The 22,598-nt window shown below is 36.9% G+C and overlaps 1 protein-coding gene across 4 annotated transcripts in view; it reads right to left on the reverse strand.

Moving 5' to 3' along the window:
• Positions 1–22,598, reverse strand: part of COL19A1 (collagen type XIX alpha 1 chain) — a 214,630-nt gene that overhangs the window by 32,900 nt on the left and 159,132 nt on the right. For all 4 annotated transcript variants that reach the window (XM_075414584.1, XM_075414582.1, XM_075414583.1 and 1 more), the window contains 16 exons: positions 20,327–20,380; positions 18,235–18,324; positions 17,808–17,852; positions 17,632–17,709; positions 16,301–16,336; positions 16,140–16,193; positions 15,998–16,051; positions 11,330–11,371; positions 10,152–10,205; positions 9,262–9,315; positions 6,113–6,166; positions 5,108–5,161; positions 2,986–3,030; positions 2,306–2,356; positions 2,186–2,230; positions 1,104–1,130 (listed from right to left, as the gene is read on the reverse strand). In XM_075414584.1, the coding sequence (XP_075270699.1) occupies positions 1,104–1,130; positions 2,186–2,230; positions 2,306–2,356; positions 2,986–3,030; positions 5,108–5,161; positions 6,113–6,166; positions 9,262–9,315; positions 10,152–10,205; positions 11,330–11,371; positions 15,998–16,051; positions 16,140–16,193; positions 16,301–16,336; positions 17,632–17,709; positions 17,808–17,852; positions 18,235–18,324; positions 20,327–20,380 (837 nt within the window). The remainder of the gene's footprint in view (positions 1–1,103; positions 1,131–2,185; positions 2,231–2,305; positions 2,357–2,985; positions 3,031–5,107; positions 5,162–6,112; positions 6,167–9,261; positions 9,316–10,151; positions 10,206–11,329; positions 11,372–15,997; positions 16,052–16,139; positions 16,194–16,300; positions 16,337–17,631; positions 17,710–17,807; positions 17,853–18,234; positions 18,325–20,326; positions 20,381–22,598) is intronic.

Raw genomic sequence — 22,598 nt, forward strand, 5'->3', positions numbered from 1 at the left:
ACTGACCATGAAGGAGCAGTACCTGTTTTGCTGCCTTACAGTGTTCTAGTGGTGTAACTATCATGCAGTTATGTGATGTTCCTTAGCTTTTAAAAAGAAGTACACAATCATAGTGAAATGTTAACTGCTGTGGAAGCAACTGTCCAACTTTTAAAACAATAGCCATTTAAAATGACATTTGATACTATCATACTTCTTAGGCTAAAAAATCCATACTCAAATTTTACTATTATCTTTTGGGTATTTTCACTGACGTCCAGTCATCAAGACACAATACCAAAGTTTCAACTTTGCCACCTTCAAGGCTAGGAACTGTAGTGACATATCACAAGCTAATGACAAATATAGTTTCTCTATTAAAAAGGCAAGATACAGCACATGTCAAAGACTTTGGGGAAAAATGTACACCCAGTCGAGATTTTGATCTACATTCTGCTGGCGGCTAGCCCTGTGCAACTGCTCAAGATTCTTCCATTAGTTGTCCTTCCTCTCCTTAGAATTTTTAAAGAAAGATCATGTGAAAAAGACATAACACAATGCTTAAAGGAAAAATTCTCAAAAAGTTAAACAGATGTGCTTTTGAACGTCAGACTGCATAGCTGAAAGGTATAATGGCTCCCGTGACCACCATCACCTTGCTCACCAGGAGCAATGTGATCGCACTGTAACTATCTGTCATGCCATTTCCAAAGAAAACATCAACTTCTAGTCATCACTAGCTGCCATGATGTAGCACACTGTCCTTCCCCCTCTATCAGTTTTGAATTTAATATTGAGAACAATCTAACAGTTCTTGAGGTATTTTCTACCTTCATTTCATATTCTCTATTCTTAAATATATCCAGGGACAGCTCAGCAAAGATGAACCCACAAGCAGTTAATATTATGTTCAGTCATTCATTATATTGTCATGTAGAACTATTTACCAGACATTGCAAAATATGCAAGCCTGGCAATTAAAAAGGCCTTTTCAGATGTACTGATTTTACAAGAGGTAAGCTACCTGCTAAAGAATGTTAATGGACTCTTCCACCCTTGTGACTAGGATCATGTGCTGAACTGCTTGGGGAATTCTCTATCATGACCAAAAAATACATACATACCACTGTGCCAGCATCTCCTTTTGGACCCTGCAAATAAATTAAGAAGTAGAAACACATTTAAAAAAGAACACAGTTACACAATGACTTTTTTTGTATTATTGCATTATGAGTGCACTTTGGTAATGCAGTGTATTTAGCATCAGTATTAAGTCCAGCCCTCTCAGCCGATTAATTTAGTATAAAATCTTAGTAATATTTGGTTTTTGTTTTCCTGTTCCAGAATATAGAGAAAGACAGCTCTGAAGTCTGGTGCGAGCCTATGACTACAAGCAGCAGGTAATGTAAGGATAAAGTGCTCACTGATGGCTACAACGTTTTTATGTGGTTACTAAAATGACAGTCATCTTGAAGCAGTAGAATTTGCCTATGATGCTAACAAGAAGCAGGATGCAGATAAGCGCACAGCATCTTTGGCTCTAGAGAACCAAAGCAACAGTGTTCAGCTACACAGTGGTGTATCTCCACTCTGCAGCGTGGAAGACACCAGTACTGTGTTACTGCCACAACATAATTCTTGTTTTTTCTGGACTGTAGCTACACGCAGTGAATCAGTGACACAACTGAGATCAGAATTCATAAGCTTCTCATTTCTGGCACCAAATCTAATCTGTTACAAAATTATGCCATCACTACCCATAAATATTATATTAAACTTATTAAGATATTAGGATACTTTCACTAAAGAGCCCCATACCAAATTATGTACAATTTTTGCAGCTTTTACTTGCTAGGGTGATATACTGAAAATAAACTACTAAAATATAAATAATAATATAAATAATAAAATATATAAATAATATATGAATAATATATACAAATAATATTATATAATGTATATAATATATAAATAGTAATATAAATAATAATATAAGTACTAAACTGTAAAATGGGCTAAAACACTTGATAAACACATAAAATCACATACTTTATAATTTTCTACATACCCATCATAACCTTATTTTTTCTATCTTTCACACATAAAATCAAATTCCATGCCACTTACGAAAACTGCTTGCAACTAACCAATCCCTCTGTTACTACGTTAATTAACTATTAGTAATTATGTTTCTGTTAATACTTACTGGAGGTCCTGGTGGACCTGGATAACTAGGGACGCTCACGCCTCCCTGTAATAGCAAGTTTAAAAGTTGAGTTGGGCCAAAATTAGGTGTTGATTAGAAAAAAAAAAGGAAGAGAAATACCTGGAGTTTATACAAACTGCTCATTCCATTTCTTTCATTGTAAGGCATACCCTTTAAAACATAAAACCCAAGTAAGTGTCACAACTATGAATTATAAAAGCATAATTCTTGCCCTGTTCAAACCCTGTAGCTCAGCTACCTCAGATACCTGTGGTATCATTTTTCATTCTGGATCGATTTTTCAAAGATTCCAGACATTTCAGTAAGAACATAAGATACATACCAACACAGCTTGGGAATTTTTTTGAATTACGAAGCCAGAAATGTGTAAATCTCAGTGTACATTTTAATATTTATTATTATTATATTTCTTCAGAAGTAATTTTGTGTTAGCTACTATTCCAGTTAATTTGTAGTCTAGTGAGACCTACGGACATTCCCTAGGTTCCCTGAGTTCCCGGATCTCAGGTGCCCAAGCGGTCTAAATTAACCTTGTTGTCCAATGTTACTAGAGTAACTCATTTGATGAAGTTTCTTGGATGGCTTTAGTGATCTGAACTACGCGATAAATCCCAAGAAAAAAAAAGGAATACAGAAACCTTTTGCACAAAGACATTTTTGTCTTCTTGCACTATTAATATGTATTAGATTGACAGTCAATTCTTTATATTACATTATGTTTTACTCATAGGTATATTGTTCCTAATATAACATTCAAAATATAAAGCAAAATGTCTCACCGGAGGCCCAGGTGGTCCAGGTTTCCCAGGAGAACCTTCACTACCCTAGTACAGCAAGAGATTCATATAACTGATTCACTGTAACTGATGTCCACATCTATACCATACCCGAGCTATGATGACCACAGTGACAATAAACAAGAGATACAGTCAATATGAGCAGGTAATACCAAGAATAAATTCTCCTGCTCAGTTTCTGCTTAAGTTTTAGGCAAGTTATTAATCATTACTTTATACTAGTTTTTTATTTTGTTAGTTACTTGATGCTTTATGTGTAGTAACTTCCATGTGGCACAACAGTAGTGGTAAGCTGGGTTGTGAAACACTTCATACATACCAGGAGGGAAAGCAAGAAAAAAAAAGCATTGTGAATATCAATTTCCAAGCAACTGGCAGATAAAAGTTAACTTTAATTTTATCCTTTGTTTATTATTTTGCAAAAGTCAAGTTTGATCACTCACAGGTAAATAAAGAAGAGCTACAGGTTGAGAAGTTCAGTTTATTTAGAAACACACTGAATAAAGATAGAGATCTTCTTTATTAAGAGGTGTAATGAATATCTTTTTGGATTTTACTGTAAAATACTCATCTGTGATTATCTGTATTTGTAGTCTGTTCTGCTGGTGTACACTGAATTGCTTACATTAAAATAAAAAGTTTCTGAGCAGAATGGTGGGCTCTTTGAAAAATAGAGTTGCAAAGGTTTCAACATCAAATTTCCCAAGCAAGATCTTTTCAAAATCTCATCACTATGATTCAGTTCAAAACACTCTATAATTTGGAACAAGTCTGCCAGAATTTTTCACTGACTTTGTTGGATCTTATTAAACATATGTCAATCAGACACTCTAGGCTGCAAATTTGAAATTATTAAGGTGGCAAAAGTCAAGCTAAGTGTTCAATGGCAATAACCAGCTCACCAGAAATATATACTTGTAATTAAATGCTTGTACTAGGATAATTGCCAAATTGTCCTGCTAATTGATAGAAACTGTCAGCCACCAAAGAGTGATTTGGAGTACTTTATGGGGAATAAAAATACTGTGCTTTAGAAAGCATATTATATGATCATTCCTCAAACATGTTCCACAGATAAAGGAAGGGTGAGGAAATTACTCTGGCTATATTTCAGTTTACCTCACCACTTTTCAGCCATCTGAATTTTGGCCTTTTTGATCGACGAGACACTAGTTATAGAGCAGTGGCTTCTCATTCCCACCTTTGTGTGAACTGTAAACAAGGAACTAACACAGACTGGTGTTTTGCATTAGCTTCCATAAGCAAGTGTGGTAAATTTTTGCTACTCTAGTCTGCAAGGATTCAGCTCTCAATCAATTTTTACAGTGAAATAATTTCAGAGGTTTACAAAATAGTTTCCTTGCTTATTCATACCAGAGTCAAGGCTTTGCAAAGTATTAGCAGGATCACATACATTGGTGAGGCAGTGTTAAGCCTGGAAAACTCCAGGCTAAAGCTGAGAAAAACTTCAGAAATGTGTATTCACAAACAAAATGGAGATCTTGTCTCAGAAATATTTTGCAGCAACCTAAGTTTATGTCTGCTGTATTTGACTGATCTGAGGTGCCCAAGAAATGAATCTGGCTGCTTAGTTATAATGGATAATATCGAGTGCCTGATAAAAGAGCACATCAAACACTGATAAAAAGCAGTGTTATAACAGTGTAAATTAAGTATAAAGGGATCTTATATATTTTTGCAGAATAACATACTCAATAACTTTCAGTGCTTGTAATGCACTTTTAAAGTATGCAATTACTTTTGACTAAAATACTGGTCAAAAATGAGAAGGAGAGCATGTAGTAACTAGTCATATACTATTTCACAAATGTATTTTCACTTTCCTAAATTTTATATAATATATCATACTTAGAGAACATTCTCTTCAACTTACATATACCACAAGGATTATGCTTCAAAATACAAGCACATACGTACAGCATTGTTTGGGGAAAGTACTTGTAATAAGACACAAATAAAAATCATTTGAAAATCTACATCGAGTCTTGTTTGCACTTTATGTTAAAAAAACCCCAAAACATAGGAGTGTAATGGGATTGCAAAACATTCACAGATCTTTATCAAGACTGAAAAGAAGGAATACCTTTTCGCCTTTTGACCCTGCTGGACCAGGATGTCCGGGTCTTCCTGTGACTCCCTGCACAACACAGGACCGGTTTATATTAGTTAAGAAACAATGAAACACGGTATTTTATATTGCAGCTTAGATTTTAAAACCTGTGCTTTTTGAAGGTCATTTAAACCTAATTATGCTTCTCCTCCAGGTTTAAATATTTCTCTTCTGTTTGATAAAACAGCTGTGTCCTTCTGATAAGCCCTTTGACAGGTAAAACTTGTGTTTGCAGTTGCATTTTCACCTTGGCAGACTTAATGCACTGACCTTAAGTGGCACCTCTTGATACTGCTAAGAATCATGCTTTACTGCTAAAATACCAATTTGCATATTCTACATTAAACTTCCTAAATCTGTTACAATTTTTGAAAGAAGGGAAGCATTAGTACTGTCAGCCACCGAGGAATGAATAATGATCATACTAACTAATGTGATCCCATCCAGTATGCAGAAAATAAAATTTAAAAAAATTTCCAAGAGGCATTTTCCCAGAAATACCAACATTTACAAATATATTTTTCAATAACTGTAAATCCTGTGGGCTTATTTTCATACTTTTTTTATTGCGAAGCAAAGTGATTACTTGGTTTTGGCATTAAATGTTTTCAGAATGCCTAGCTAGAATTATTTTTACATTTTCATTACTAACATTATTACTGTAACTAGGGTACAAATACGTAATTAACTCCAAGTTTGCACATCATAAGTCACGTAACCTCACAGTCTCTAGTAATGCCAAAACTCCAAACCCATTTAAGTAACATAAACTTCGAGCCCAGACAATGACAGTATTTTCAGTAACATCAACTCACAACATAGTTGCTTTTATTAGAGCCAGTACGGGTAAGATTTTATTATTACTCTCCTAACAGCCAAAAGAAAGGAAAAGAAACTAAGAATATGAAGTTTTTCTGCACAGTTATAGCAACATCTGCAGAGACGGATGGGATCACAGGGGATACACCACACACTTACAGAAGGTCCACTGGGTCCTGGTACGCCTGGCAGTCCAGGAGCACCTTGAAGGCCCTGGAAATTAAAAGAGCATATGTCTGTTTCCTCTCCCACTTATACCTCTAAACTGCTTATAATTCAGCATGTCCAGCAGTATTATAACTATATTAAAGTACATTTTCATCTAAAAGGATGGCACTATTTTTAAGAACGAAAAAAAAACACCCCACCATGCAGGGAAAAGATTATCATTGAACAAGGTTAGAGGCAACTTCTTGCTTGACTGATAAACAACACTTGTCCTTCAACCTTTCACATTGTTAGCTTATGTCCTGTATATCTTTTTGTCTTTAGCTGTGCAGATAAGAGCAGGACAGCTGGCTTTTCCTTAGAGATTAATTTTCTATTTTCTATCACTAAAAGGATTTTTTGCTGGTGAGAAGACATCTACTCAGTCTTCTCAGTGTTACCTGATGCTATCTAAATGCAATGATGCTTTCTACCTGATTTATAGATTTTGTTTTTTTGATAATGTAATATCACATTTTTCATAGTGTTTAATGACCTACTTTCTGGCTCTTCTTCTATTCAATTGCCTGCAAATCAATGGATTCTGGTATCCACTTACTAAACTTATAGGTGGTGCAACTTACTACAGTGGACACAGGTAGGATTTGAGACAAGCCTGCACATCACTGAAGACTTTCCTCTGCTTAGTTGCAATTTTAGACATGTAGAAGTCATGTACTAATGAGAGTTAATCGCTCTCGGCTCCCCCTATAATCCACAAAGGGAAATAAGTCCCTCCCAGCAGTGACTGACTGTGTCTGCACAGGGTGCCCATCCTCCGACAAGAGGAGTCACCTCAGAAAAGGCATATTTCTCATGGTAAATGCAGTGTTTAAGCAAGCATGGCTAAGGGGTGGTCTAGAAAACCAGAGGCCAGGAGCCCCAAAACATGGGCTTGGAGGGAGAGACTGCAAAAAAGCTTCAGACAGAAATAAATCAAGAAAGATGTGGAGATGCAGTGTGACATTGATTTCACTTTCTTACTCCTGCACACAGAGGACATTGATCTACCTCTGCAGCTTTTCAGAGTGGCAACCCAACTGCTAATGTGTTCTCTGCTCATTTTGAATTACTTAGTGATGGTACAGTCACCTGGAAAATGAATACGAAGCCAAAGGAACATTTTCTGTAGTTGTTATGACTGACATTAGAAAAACCCTCCCCTAAAAAAAGGAATGCTTGAAAAAGGAAGAGAACTAAGCATCAACAAAGATTAAAAGGCTATTGGAAAGCACATGGAAGTTAATGAGTATATTTCAAAGTGCCTTGGATGCGCTTCTCAGCTTCTCTTCCCATTCCTATGCTAACCAAATCATAAAAACGAAAATAAATGCATTCTTTTACAATTTGTAAATTTGTAAAAAAAGTTACTTTTAAACTTCATAAACTCTTTCATATGTGTTTCTGAAAATAAATTCGCTTGCACTCTCATAATGTCATAATCAAAAGTTGCTGCCAAACACTGACAACATCAGAGCTAAGGCAGCTAACCAGCTTCCAAACAGTGAAGAACCATGTGAATATCTAACTTACTAACACAGCACAGCACCCTACTGAATCAACAAAAATATTTACAATTAATTTACTCTGGAGTCCTTTTAAAAAACCTAACTGCCAGTTCTAATCTTGCCTTTCCCTTATTATCTTCTTAATTGCCTCTAATACCTCACTTGATTCACAGCAGTTAAATAGCATCTGAATTGGTGAAACTGTTTGGCTAATGCCTCAGACTGCTAGGGTAGAATTGCAGAGGTACCCTATAGGGCACACAAAAGATGGATTACTTCCCCATTTATTTTTGAAGTAAAATTCTGCTTGGGCTTCGCTTATGGCTGCCCCATCATTTTAAGGTATATGTTCTAAATCGAACCTCAGGGGCACTTGCTTTTAAGAAGCAAAAATATAATGAGCTCTATAGATCCTGTAAAAACAAGAGGAAAAATAAGCATGATACGTTAGTCTGACAATCTGCTAAATTCTGGGGCAAAGCAGTAGCAGGAATAAATATCTAATGCTTCTGCTATATTTTGTTTTTCCTCATGTAACTGTTTACTTTTGGAAGCCAAGGATCCTGAGGAACACATATGTTCTTTTAAATTATTCTCATTCTACTACTGCTGGAAAATTCTTACTATATTATGGTCTTAGTGCCAAAGAAATGTAAAGCGCTCATAAAGAATTACGAAACCCTCAATCAATAAGTTCTAAATTCCTTTCATACTTTCGTTGTGTTTTCTCTTGTAGCCAGCACTCCCAAAATTACAAGAGAGTAGCACCTATTTAGCAGTGCCAGTTAACTATTTTGGAATTTCAGAGTGTTCATTAAAAATTTTGTAACAGACTACTTATTTTAACTCCTTCAGCTGGCTAAGCTCACCAGGATATCCATTCATTTACTCAGATTCATCACTTAATACCTCTGCTTTGGTGATTTTTCCATCCTTTTCTTTTTGACAGAGACTGCTCTTGAACTGTTAACTGCAAATATTTCAATTTAAAATGAAAGATACAGCAGCTATTTTGGATTCGGCACCACAAGTCACGTGGCTTTTCTTCCCTCTCCATAATGACATAAAAATATCTCTAAGAATGCAGTGTATGATGCAAAATACTGTAACTATTTTACACTCCATCTCTTCAAACATTTTCCAGTTTTGACTTAATAGTAATTGCTGCTATGACCATACCCATCAGAGCACTTGCCTAATGGAATTTTTTTGAAAGTGACTTCTAAAGGGGAACTAACCCAATGAAAGTAAATATATTATAAAACATGAAGTATTTTCTGAAAACACATGGCATTTACCTATTCATTGCTCTATCCTATACTCTTAAAAATAAACATTGAAATGTATGTGAGGCTTTAAAATATACAAATGAGCAAAAATCCTCAGACAAAAATTAAATAGATGTTATTTAATTGAACAATAGCATTTAATTTTGTTGAAAAAAAGTCAGAGCCGAGGACTATTTATAGCAATACATGACTATCTCAGCAGTTTTAAAGAATTGAATAACATTCTGTGCATTTCATTCTCCATCTAGATCTTTATTCAGGTTCAGATAAGAATGTAACCGCTATAGAATTGAAGTAATTTTACCTCATCGCCCTTCTCTCCAGCAAGCCCAGGAAATCCACGTTCACCTTTGGTTCCCTATGAAAATATAACATTCAGACAAATACTTTCTATTAGAGAACAATGCATTTCATGCTCTGCAGGGTATTTTACGACCACATTTAATATATGCTAGTGTGAAGCCCTTACAGCGATAGTGCCTAAAACAGAAAAAAAGGCTCAATACAACCTGAAATCTTTAAAATGTGCCTCCCACTGAGGTGAAAGGAAACGAGTGGTTTTTACCTAGTAGGCAAACTAGCCAAAAGGCCTGATAGAGACATCCTACTAATACCAAAGAGCTTAAATGCTTGCCCAAATAGAGGGAGTACACTTTCATGGAATTAGGCTCAACTACAGGAGATACCTGTATGCTAAACCACATGGAATTTGATCCAGTTACAGTGAATAAGTTTGATGGATGTCAGTAAAACTTCAAGTCCCAGTGAAATGGCTGCGTTACTCCCAGGGGAACACAGTGCAAAGGTACAGAGCGGTCTGGCTGTTGCACACTTGAGGGAGATATGGGGAGTGTCCGTCTTCACCATGGGATTATTGCGCGACTGACTCACCTAAAAGCAGCCTACAGATGGCAATGCACTACTGGACAGCCAAATCTGAGCTAGCTTTAACGGACACAAGATACAGAAGAGCTATCCTGGCTTGGGACTCAGCTCGGGCTTTTTTGCTCGTTATCCTGAGGAAAGGCAAACTGACACAGGAGAAGGGCTGAACCGTAAAAAACGTTTCAAGCTTTAAGCTGCTCAGATGCTACAGGGATAGGGATCAGACAAAAACGTCAAGACTGTCAGAGGTAAGAGTCTGGCCTTTTAACAAGCAGCAAAGCAACGTAAAGGATGCTCTTCAAAACTTACCTTCGGCCCTTCTCTCCCAGGGATGCCTGGAGGACCTCTTGTGCCGGGATCACCCTGAGGAACAGACACAAAGCAAAGTGATGAATAACCATTTTGTGGCATGGGCAGAAGGTCTGATCTATGCAGACCACTTCCTTCCCACCTCTGTGACCATCCCTTCATTTTACCCCAAAGCCTTCTCTGCAGTCCCTTCTTTCTGCTACACAAAGTATTCAGATATCCTTCCTTGTTTCCCTCCCCATCTCTCGCACACTCTACTCAAACCACGCTAACAAATTTTTAGCTTCATTTTGAGAGGACTCATAAATGCCTTCATTTTGGATAGTCCCAGACACACTCGTGTTTAGGTTTGAGCAGACCTTCCTGCTTGAAGGATTAGGTAGAGATAGAAGCTACCTGTTACTCTCACCAGCTTCAAACCTACAGTTGTTTTAAAGTAAAAGATTCCTGCTTTGTTGAGAGAAGCGTTTTCCAGCTAAATTACAGTCTTACAGAAGTGCTAACCACAAAACACAGAGAAATGAAGAGTGAAGCATAAAGAATCACTAAGAGAGAGAAATGACACAGAGGTAGAAGAGCACGTAACGGAGAAAGATAATACAACTACAAACAGAAAGAATCAGGGAAAAGCCCAAAGACAGATGTAAAAGAAATAAAATTTGGTAATGAAAAAGTCAATAAACCCTAAGTACATGTATAAATAAAGGACAATAGAATGGGATAATCTCTCTCCTCAGAAATGATATGTGCTTTCATACAGAAATCCTTCTGAGTACACTTTTCATTTTGGAATACGGCAGATCACTTCAAATTTTATTATTTTGCAAAATAATACCTTAGAAATTCTAGACTATTTTCACCATCTGGTGTATTACCAATATCAGTGCTACAAAGTAAAGTGAAGAATGGAGTGTACTTGTAGCAACTCATACAATGGACTGGACATACTCAAGGGGTATTTACTGGCTACCACCTCACATATTGTTCACATGAAATTTTGCAAAGTTCCTATAAAATACATTTGTTGGATATTAAAAAAAAATCAACAAAAATCTCAAAACTATTTTAGGCTAGCTAAGTGGGTCAGAAGTAAACCTACAGAAACTTTCAAGTGCATATTTTGGTTTAAAAAGCATGTCTATAGTAAACAAAAAGATCTAATCTCTGAAAATTTTTACCTTCAGTATAGCACCCATGTCTCCCACAAGTGGCAGTGCAATCTGAAATTACAACAGGCAGCTGAAATTAATATTTTACACAACACTACTGATTCTGTTGGGTTCTCACTGCTTCTGAAGTTTATATTGTTACACACATAGCTGATTACATATATATTGATTGAAGCTATTTTTTAATGAAAACTCAAAAGAAAAATCAGGGTGGGAAACAGTTTTTAAGTGTTAAATATTGCTGTCTATCCAAACTAACAACGTAATTCTTTGTTACAACTTCGATGAAGTTGCTTTAACCATGACAACAGCAGAACTCCAGAACATAGTAAGTTTCACTTTAAAATAATAATAGTAATAATAATATCTTGTTGGTTTTGTAGCATACCAGCAACAACTCATCACTATTGGAAATTCTCACAGACTATTCTCACCTGATTATCTTCAGTTGTTTTCCTTCTGCTCTCTCCTAGGTTTTGACTCTACTGTGAACTGTAGCATGAATTGTGGAGATGCCAAAGCTAACTTGAATAAACTAGCTCAGGTACTGCAAACAATCCAGCTACAGCAACATAAGCAACATGTATAGTATTTTGTCCTGCCTTTAAACATTAAGAATTAGTGCAAAACTCTGCGGTGCCATCGCTACATTGCTACCAATACTAAAGCTAAGCTATTTAAAGCTCAATCAATAGGTTTACACTATACTGCAATATACCTCAGATTTCCAAGCACCACCATTAAACTCATATTTAAAGACTCCCTGTAGAACTGATTGAACCGGCTATCATTATCTTCACTCACAAACCGACTCTTCAATTACCAGTGCTCATTTCTTCTTCTTACAATTGCTAAAGCAAAAATAGCCCATGGCATACTATAAAATTAGACACATTCAAATTTTGTTACTGTTTTTGTTCAGTCTGTGTCAATAATTTCCACCTTTAAGAAGAAAAATAAAATGTAAGCACTTATATAGCTTATTAGAAAAACTGTCAGTTGGTAGCAACGGGTGTCAAATGCCAGCTCAAGAGAAGCACTGCTGAACATACTTAACTGTAAGTGTAATCAGGAGTACAGCATCTACAATGTAGCCTCACCACCTCTGAAAGCACACTGAGAAGTTTTCTAGGGTGGGACATAGCCACCTAACACAACTTAAGGACATAAATATGTAAGGTATGAATCCGATCCTCTGCACAATGGTTAACTGTTCATAGACAATATCACCTGCTCTCAAAAAACCTGTAACAAGCCTTAAAAACAACCATCACATCCCTGCATGGCCTGACTTCTCATCCTTCTCCTCGTGACATTTTACAGACAGGCAGGCTATTGCCACACCACCTGTTGCTCTTTCTGCTGGCCTACACAAGTTCAAATCCCAGTCTCTCCTCTTTTCTAATGCTCTTATTTTAGCTGCAATATTATCTTCTGGCATAGGCCTCTAAACCCTCGGTGTGAAAGGGTCCTAACATCCAGCTGCAAGGGCACACCAGGCAGGAGAGCAAGCCTGCTGTGTTTGTGCCACACAGTTCGTCTGCTCTGTACCTACAGAAAGTCCATCCCAACTGCACACGTACCGGAGAGCCACAGCTGCCTACGCTGAACTCCGAACAACTCTATGATATATGCCGGGCTTTTGAAAATGCTAAAATGGCCTTAATTTTCTGGACTCACTCTTGCTTGCTACATCATCCTTTAAAAATAGTCTCTCCTGAGTGAACAGTGTTTCAAGAGAGCTCAATGCAGCAATTCTCCTGTTAGTAAACTTTATCATTTAGACTTGTCTGTTTAACACCGGCATCACATTTTTAGCTTACATTCAGTTTACAGTGCACTGTGCCTTCCAGACCTATTCTATTTACTGATTTTGTTTTTTCTTATTAAGCACTTTATGCTCATCTGTCTTGAGTTTAATCTTGTTGACTTCAGACTGTCTCTGAATTTTAAGTTTTGAATATATCTTCAAAAAGCTAGCAATCTTTCCCAGTCCAACTGCCGAGTTTATATCTACTTATCCTAATCAAATTAAATCACTGACAAGAACCGGGTATGGGAGAGAAATCTCTTTCAAAGTTTAACAGTAATCTGATGACAGGGACTCATATCCACAGTTTTTGATAAGCTATATGGAAATTACTTCAAGAGCATTCTTTGTGTGCTTATAAAAACCTCATGAGGACAGTCTCAAAGTTTTACTGAAGCCAAAATACACAATGTGACTCTTTCCTCGCCTTTCCCAAGAAAGTTAATCCTCCAAAGCTGTAAATCTGATTTATTCCATGACTGGTTCTTAACAAAATGATGCCATTTTGTGTTTCCACTTTATCATTCATATCACTGGTACTTAGAACGTATTTTTTTAAAAAATATTTCATAGCTTGCAATTCAACTTTTTCCAACTGACGTATTATACTCTATGTCCTCTTCTGTTCACCTTTTATGAAAATCTGTTTTCTGTTAGCATCTCTCTGTCTCAAAAGCCTCACCTTTCTCAAAGTATTCAAAGGTAACTGCTAATCATTCAGAGACTGTTTTGCTTCATTCTTTGGGTGAATTACACCAGACCTTCATGTTGTATCTAAAGCCTCTTTAACTCCTTCTTTTTTCTAGTAAATTGATCAAAATTCATTTTATGTATTCTTTGAAAAGTAGATTTTTTTCAGTGGGCAGTGAGAATCCACTGAATTATTCCGTTTTCTCTGCACTGTCTATAATTTGAGCTCCTTGATTATTAAATAACAGACTTTACTAGTTCTTCAAATAACTGTATTCACAGTGCCTTTTTCTTGTTATTTTTATATCCATTCCTAACTGAAGATCATTTTATATCTCAGTCTTTCTGACTCTCTGACTTGAGTTCTACCTTCATACTCAATGCCAGTGACAGACCTGCTTTTATATACTGATTTTTAGCCTTTGGGGAGCTACCGATACTCGTATATCAAAGCGCTGGACCAGTTTGCTAGTGCAGGAACCAAGAAACCAACACATCAGAATCACCATCCTGGTCCCCAATAATCAACAGCGCATACACGCTAGCTAGTTCCCAGGCTCTTCTCTGGAGCAAGCTGACTCTTCTCTCCGAGATTAAATCTTTGTGTGGTTGTGGGGCTAGTGTACCCCTTGATAAGCTCCTTGCTGTTAATCCTCAGGCTTACTTGTGGACTGTCATGCACCTGTGCCATCAAATGTTTAATTGAAAGCACGATATATTTTACTGCTTAATGCATTCCCACAGCAGCTCTGGAACATTTCTGAATTCTTCACAGGCCACCAGCAGTCTGCAGACTACTCTGGGGAATCTTGCCTTAGATTTGCATTGCTGGACACTTGGAGATGGACCTCAGTCATAAGACACAAAGCAAGTCTCTGCATCTGAGGAGTCTGTCCCATGCTCAGGTACGTGAAGAATTGTTAGTTAAAGAGATGAACAGACTGAGACCACTGAGATACTCTACTCACTCCAAGAAAAGGCTACATTCATGCCTTCGCAAGGAGCAGAGGCTTTGTTAAAGAACATAACACCATTCAAATATTAGGTTTTGTAATTTTTATTTCCTTTGTTTTGATATGTCTTAGAGAAACACTACTATCACTGTATCTCACTGTCATTTTTAAAACTCTGAGTTTCACTAAAATCTCTCAGGAAATATCAAATCCTATTAAACCAATAGGATCACAGATGAGTTTAACAACCTTTTTTTTTTATTTTTAGGCTCTGTGTTTGGTTTGTTTCTTCCAACCATCCACAGATTTTTGTTGATGTAATTTTTGTTGCTGGAATGCTTTCCAACAACCACTCAGGTAATTCAGAAAGCTCCATTTGCTGTCATAAAAGCCTCTGTAAACATTTGTTTCTAAAGAGAAATTTGCTTTTTGAAAGTTCTGAGGTAATTGTTGGGAGTCCAGACAGAAGCAGGAATAACGACTGAAGTTTTGCCATTCTGCAAACTTTGCAGATATGCACGTTGGGTTCTCCTGACTCCCAAGCAAAATACTCAATTATCTTTAAGGGCACAGTTTGGTCTGAGGCATGTGCAGGCTTTTTCGATCTTGCAGTGCTGGACTTCACAAGATCTGCAAAGCTACAGCATTCTTAAATACAAATCATTTCTGTAATACCCAAGAGGAGATGATAACTCTTAAAGTGTGGTGAAGGATCAGAATTTATTTAGTGTTTTTGTTTTCAAACTCAGCCACTTAATTTCTCATTAGTGCTACAGGGAATTTATCGCATTAGAGACTAACTAACCTCAGAATTTCATTAAAAATTAATGTCTTCTTTCTGTGGCACAGCAAAATTAGCTTTGGAATCCCCAAACATTTCCTTCAATATTTTAACAGGAATAATCAAAGTATACTCCTGAAAATTTCCATTATACAGAACTTCTTCTGAGCCTGAAGAACACTATGCCAAGTTATAGCTTGGCAGAAACTCTAGTATAGAAACTGTAACACCTGAAGACAGGGTAATTCTCCTGTACATGTTAATATAAGTTTAAATTACACTGCAATATAATCAAGTAAAAAAAGAAAAGCAAAGGATATAATAATTGAAAGATTAAATTAATTTAACCAGTTGGACTTCTAGGCTTGCTAGGTTCTCTCATCTCCTTTAAATTTAAAATATTTGCACCAAAGCAAATGTATGAGCTTTCCACATATACTTACAGGATCACCTGGAGGGCCTGGTAGTCCTGGCTTTCCATCTCTTCCTGGAGTGCCCTAGAAACAAATGTAACATTTGGTGACCTCAAATCATTGACAAGGGACACATTACTTTTTGTTGTATATACAGAGAACTGTCACTTACATTAATACCAGGGGTACCTGGAGTTCCTGGTAATCCTGGGGGTCCCCTAGGCCCCTAAGTGCAGGAAAGGTCATTTAGGATTTAAGAATGTTTTCTTTTACTGTAAACTTCATAAAACTAAATTAACGGCTTTTATATTAAAGAGAAAACTTATACCCTACCTGCACACCTGTGGATCCAGTTGGACCTATAGGACCCTGCAAGAAAACTCTGAATAATCAGTAGTTATACTTTTTGAGACAAGCGAGATGAAGTTCGTCAAAAAATACTGAATATGGGATATTGGTGCAGCTTGTATTGCAAGAAATACTTGCTTTAAGGCGTGGCTTTAAACCCAAATCTAATTTTGCTAAAATTAGAAAATTCAAGAAATTGCTGAGGCCCATTTTTAAGGGCAAGTAATGCCAAAGAATAACGGTCTGTGGTGAAACTTGGTATTTAGGTAGAAGATTCGTAAGAAAAGCTGATATTCAGCTGAATGAAAGCAAATTAGATTATTTAAATATAAATGTGTCACTTCTGAAATTGAGATTTGAAAATATTTTAACTGAATAAGTTATTTTTAAGGATTATTATCTTGGATTAAGATCTCAAAATGAATCTCTAGTAACCTTTCTCAAACATTTTCTCTCTATGTCTGAGTGCTGTTGATAAACTATAATGTATCAGCCAACTGTATTGGTCTATACCTGAGATATTGGCCTATTAACCATGGTAGAGCTCAAGGAACAACGTGTATCATCTATAACATCAATTTTTTACTGAACACTCTGAAGGTACTGCAGATGTATTTCTTTCAAGCCAACAGAAAGAAAGAATCCTGGGAAACAAGCTGAATAGCTGAAACAGTTATTGCTATACAACAGCTATTTAGCATGAATGCTCTAGACACTGCATCAACTTGCTCCATGCTTGAACTTAAACTGCACAGAGATGCATGTGGGAAGCTGTTCAAAGTCAGAATTTTACTATTTTCTGGCATAGTACCTGACATTGTAAGGTTCTCATGTATAAGCAGTAGGCTTAAGCTTGTAATTAGCAGTCATCACAAATGCAAAAACTGGGAGCTGATACAAAGCCTTCCACAATTCTTCCATGTGTCTTTGCCTTTTCCAGTACCAGCATAAGTTTCAAAATGCCATAATCTAGAATGCTGAGTATACCTCTCCTCTTGTACCAGTACTCAGGCTGGATTTTGCCGAGGACTGCAAACAGTTGTTGCTTAGAAACAGACACAGTCTGAAGATGTCTCAACACCACTACTAGGAAGCGCATCCATAAAGTAGCCATTGGGTCTTTCAGTTCTCCAAGGCTTCAGTTCCTCCCTTAGCACTAGATCTTTGTGGGTCTGGATAAAGGGAAAAGATGCTGAGTTGGGAGTCAAGTCAGAAGGGAGTTCATGGCATGGCTTTTCACTATTCTTTGTTTACTTGTTGCTGTTTCTCAGTGATGCACAGTAAGAAGCCCAGATTCTGGGTGTTGGTATACTTACTGGTGATCCCTGAATGCCTATTCCAGGGGCGCCCATCTCCCCAGGTGCTCCTTGTACACCAGGTAGTCCTCTTTCTCCCTGAGAAGAGTTCAAGGCTTTCAGTTACAACCTGCCTGAAAATATAAACTAGCCTGTTATCATGCTTTTTTTAGAAACAGAAATAGTATATTTTTTACCTTTGGCCCCCTTGGACCTGGGTTTCCAGGATTACCAGTGGTACCCTGGAGAAAAAAAAAACACCCAAAAAACAAAACAACAAACTAAAAAGTCCCAGAAAAAAAGAAATTATGTTTTCAAATCAAAGTGACTAGCTGAACTTCATTGTCAAAATTAGTCAGCCTTTATAAAGAAACTACGACAGATTTACATATGTCTTCCTTTTTAATAGCACTGCCACTAGGATCATTTGTGAGCCTTGCATTAACAATACAGATCTGTAGACTACATTTCAATGCACTTGCAATACCACTATAACATATATTTGAACTTGGAAATGACATCTGAAAAATTACTTCTATTTTTTTCATTGCACAGTTAGAGTTCTTGAACAGTTTTCCTTACAAGAAATAAAGTCATAAAAGCCTTTTCAGATTATGGATTTACCGGTGTTCCAGGTAGACCTGTTCCAGGAGGCCCCATATCACCTTTTGGACCTGGATGTCCAGGCGGTCCCATAATCCCACCAGGATCCCCCTACAAGATAAATTTGAATTACTAATTGAAATGTGAGAATTTTCTCTTATTAAAAAAGCCTAAATATTATCAAGGTTATGCTAGAAGGTGACAGTACTTTGAGAAGGAATAGACGGGAAAAAAAGGCCACTCAAATTGTATAGAATCATAGAATGGTTTTGGCTGGAAGGGACCTTATACACCATCTAGTTCCAAACCCCTGCCATGGGCAGGGACACCTTCCACCAGACCAGGTTGCTCAAAGCCCCATCCAGCCTGGCCTTGAACACTACCAGGGAGGGGGCAGCCACAACTTCTCTGGGCAACTTCTTACAGTGCCTCACCACCCTCAGAGTAAAGAATTTCTTTCTTATATTTAATCTAAACCTACCTTCTTTCAGTTTAAAGCCATTACGCCTTGTCCCATCACTACATGCCCTTGTAAAAAATCCCTCTTCAGTTTTCTTGTAGGCCCCTTCAGGTGCTCTAAGGCTGCTATAAGGTCTCCTCGCAGCCTTTTCTTCCCCAGGCTGAACAGCCCCAACTCTCTCAGCCTTGCCTCCTAGGAGAGGTGTTCCAGCCCTCTGATCATTTCTGTGGCCCCCCTCTAGACCCACTCCAACAGGTCCATGGCTTTCCTGTGCTGAGGGCTCCAGAGCTGGACGCAAGCTAGTATACAGCTCTGTATTTCATAACGTACAACTGTAAGCAAGTGAGACTACTCAGCTACCAAAATAATTGCTATAATTTTATCAAATTTTCACATTTAATTCAACATAGATTCAGCTCCCTACATAAGTAAGTACTCAGCCTAGGAGACAGGAAAATCCTGTATGTTCTCCTATGTATTATTCACAGGCACCAACATACTATCAAAAGTGTTACATACGTATGTATAGAAAACATATTGGAAGGCTTCGATTTTGTATCAAACATATATTTTCCTTCAAAAAGTTACAAAAGAAGAAACATGAACCCCACAACCACTGACAACAACTAACATTCTCTCAATTTTCCATGCTTGCTATGCACCTGAATTACATTTCTTTGTCCCCAGACCCCTAATACGCAGGTTGTCACTAAACCCTGTCAGTTACTTCACAGTAACTGCTTCAAACTCTCTTTCTCTCTAGCCGTGTATCGCTAGTGCTAAAAGCCTGGTCTTCATTCTCTGTTTTTCAGTTCTCTGCATGCAGCATCTCTTGCTCTGCATCTCTACAGCTCCTCTTGCTTACACAGGTGAATTTGTGCATTTTATTATGCTGTCTTCTTGTCTTTTACATGCTCCTGCATCATTATCTGTGATTCATTCTGAATCCACCACTTCCCATTTTGCAAGATTACTACGTTTTTGTCATTGTTCTGCAGTTATTTTCTTGTCCTGCCTTTTCATCAGCTCGCTTCCTCAAACCATTAATGGATTTTATTAGTTCCCCTGTACCCCACAATCTATAAATACCATAACACATCACACAGCTCACAGTATGGCTGTATATCTTCTTTTTCTCCCCTTCTCCACATTCAACATATACCCCCATACCATTTTTAACTCTCGTTGATGTAGCTGAATTCTAAGGGATTTCTACAGAGCAAAATACAATGCCATAAAGAGATCCCAGCCTCGGCTCACGTCTGAGACAGCATAGCTGCCCCACTGCTCTGCCAAGAACAATATGTCTGACTGTGAAGTGGGATTTTACACACTAGTCTGGTTAGGACACTATGCTGGAAATGGTATTCTGTGGTCAGGAGCCAAACTGGCATGTCTTGCACAGATTTAATGCAAGAACCCAATGCAACTTCCTTGAAATATTACTTAAATTATGAATCTAAAGACAATTGGGTTGCCAAACTGGCCTGCAGCATCTCCGAGGACCAGACAGGCGTTGCTGCTTGTACATTTTAAAATCAATTCAAAAAGCAGCCACACAGATGCACTACAGAAGGATGGAAAGTTACTTCAGAGATGACAATCTAATATGCTCTAACATATCAAGCTTAATTAAAAACACTTAAAACATACCTTGTCTCCTTTAACTCCCGGGTTTCCTGGTACCCCATGCTCTCCCGGTAAACCCTGGAGTTAATAAAAATATAACTTGACATTTTTATAGCTATTGCCTTAAAGACTATTTAAAATTACAGTGATAATAAGTTTACACTGGATTATTTACTGCGCATTAGCATTGCCCCAAAATTTTTAAAGAGTACAAGTCAATAAATGCTTCTTTAATCAAATATATGAATCATTTTTCTTTAAGTTGAAATGTAATAATCAAGATTATTTTCTGGACCCTGTCACGGCAGAATGGCAGAGACTGACAGTTTTGTTTCTTCAATTTCAGAATAATTCCAGGTCTTGAAAAATCAATCATTTTTTCAAGGAAAGCAGTAGCAGGTACAAACTTCAGTTTTAAATAAGCATCTCATCTTTTTTTCTCTATGAAGGGCTGCATGATATCCTGCACTAGTTACTTATTCAAATTTGTATCTTAAAAGCCTCAATGAATTCCTATTCCTGCACATTATTTAATGCACCAAATTCCTTTAAAATGTTTTAAATATTTAATGGGCAGTCAAATATCCTTTAAAGTGTTTTAGATATTTAATGGACAGTCAAATATTTTCAGCAACATACATATATTCCATAGTTTCTTTTGTCTAAATCTTCCCATCTTTCGCACTTTGATTTTAACTTCAGTATGTTCCTTTGCCTTTTGAATGAAGAATTTGTCATAAATGCAGAGAAACGAAATAAAATAAAATCTAAATTAAATATTAGATAAAAATATCTAAATAACAAGGAAGGTTAAATTGTGTTCTTTTACTACGCTGTAACAAATGCAGAAAACTATTTCTAAAACCCTTCAATGCTATTCAACCAACTATTTTATCAAGCATTTTATTAAGAATACCAGTAATTTCCACACTAAATGATAAAATTGTCAAAACTGAATAGTAAAATCTAAGTGTGATACTTAATCCAGCATGGAAAAATTAACTTTCTAAGAAAAATACAAAGAAACACAGACTGTTTCATTATAAGTATATATGGCATTTTTAATTTACTGATTATGGATCAGATATCATATCCAGCCCTATCCCCTTTTGATATCGACATAAAATATATACGCTCTATCTTCTCTCCTAAGGATTTTTCTGATTTTTTTTTTTTTTTGTTGGACCTTTCCTTAGGAAAGGAAAGAAGCAAGTCTTATCTGATGGATGACTCTTTGATGACACAAGTGAAAGTAAAACAAGTTTCAACCTTGCATAATTTTCATCATGCTGCATAAGATGAATTCCTATATTTGTTAATCCAGAATGTTTCCTCTTTAGAAGGTTAAAAAAAACAACGAGCCTCAAATAATATGCATATGTCTATAATATGTTTAAATATATGTTTTTATATGCTGGAATTTTATGTACAAATGCAGTCTTCAAGATCATCTGTATCTAGGATCTACATATATTATATTTTGCATTTATCTGTTCCTAATGTCGCTTCATCAAAGATCAAGCAGGTCAGCAGTTTCAACAGCAACAATTATGAACTCAAGCAGGATGATGACAATACAAGCAAAGCAGAAATGCAGTATTTTGTTATCTTTCACAGTAAGATTGGGGATCTATACATAAATAAAGCACAGCAGAAAAGGCTTACTAACTATTGTTACAGAAGACAGGTAAATTAGACACAATTTTAAAAATGTGTGCCTCAGTTGAGTAGGAAAATAAGGTATAAAGAAACGGTCAATAAGTAACACAGTACAAAATGACTACATGCAGATTTAAATACCGTGGGTTTTTTCCCCTGCCAGGAGCTGAAGATGCTGTACTCCAGCTGTCACTTTGCTTATATCCCTAAGACTTTTAACAGGTCAACAATAAAAAGTCTGCCAGCTGTGTACTGGTCAGAACTGTTTTTTAATATTAATAAAGCATATGACTTAAAAGTCTGTTCAAATTAAGGGTTGTCTTCCATAAAGTAGTCTCAGAGCACGCGTGGAAAGGCCTAAGACAAAATGCAGCAACACCAGCTCCTGGATGCTTCTGTTTGTAGAAATAAGATAAAAACCAAAACCAACCCACAAAGCAAAGATCAGAATCCCAGTTCTTTTCAGGTGAATGGCTTAACTGCCAGGCGAAAGCCAAGCTTTCCGTTGTCTACTTTTCTTGGTCCACTTCTTGGATCTAAGCAGTCAAACCTCCCAAATGGTACTTAGAAACCATTTTATGGTTTACCAAGAAAGTGAAGGAGAATTTGGGAGATGGGGTAGGTGCCACTTGTTAGG

This window comes from Opisthocomus hoazin, chromosome 2 (genome assembly GCF_030867145.1).
Source record: "Opisthocomus hoazin isolate bOpiHoa1 chromosome 2, bOpiHoa1.hap1, whole genome shotgun sequence".
Taxonomy (NCBI): Eukaryota; Metazoa; Chordata; class Aves; order Opisthocomiformes; family Opisthocomidae; genus Opisthocomus; species Opisthocomus hoazin.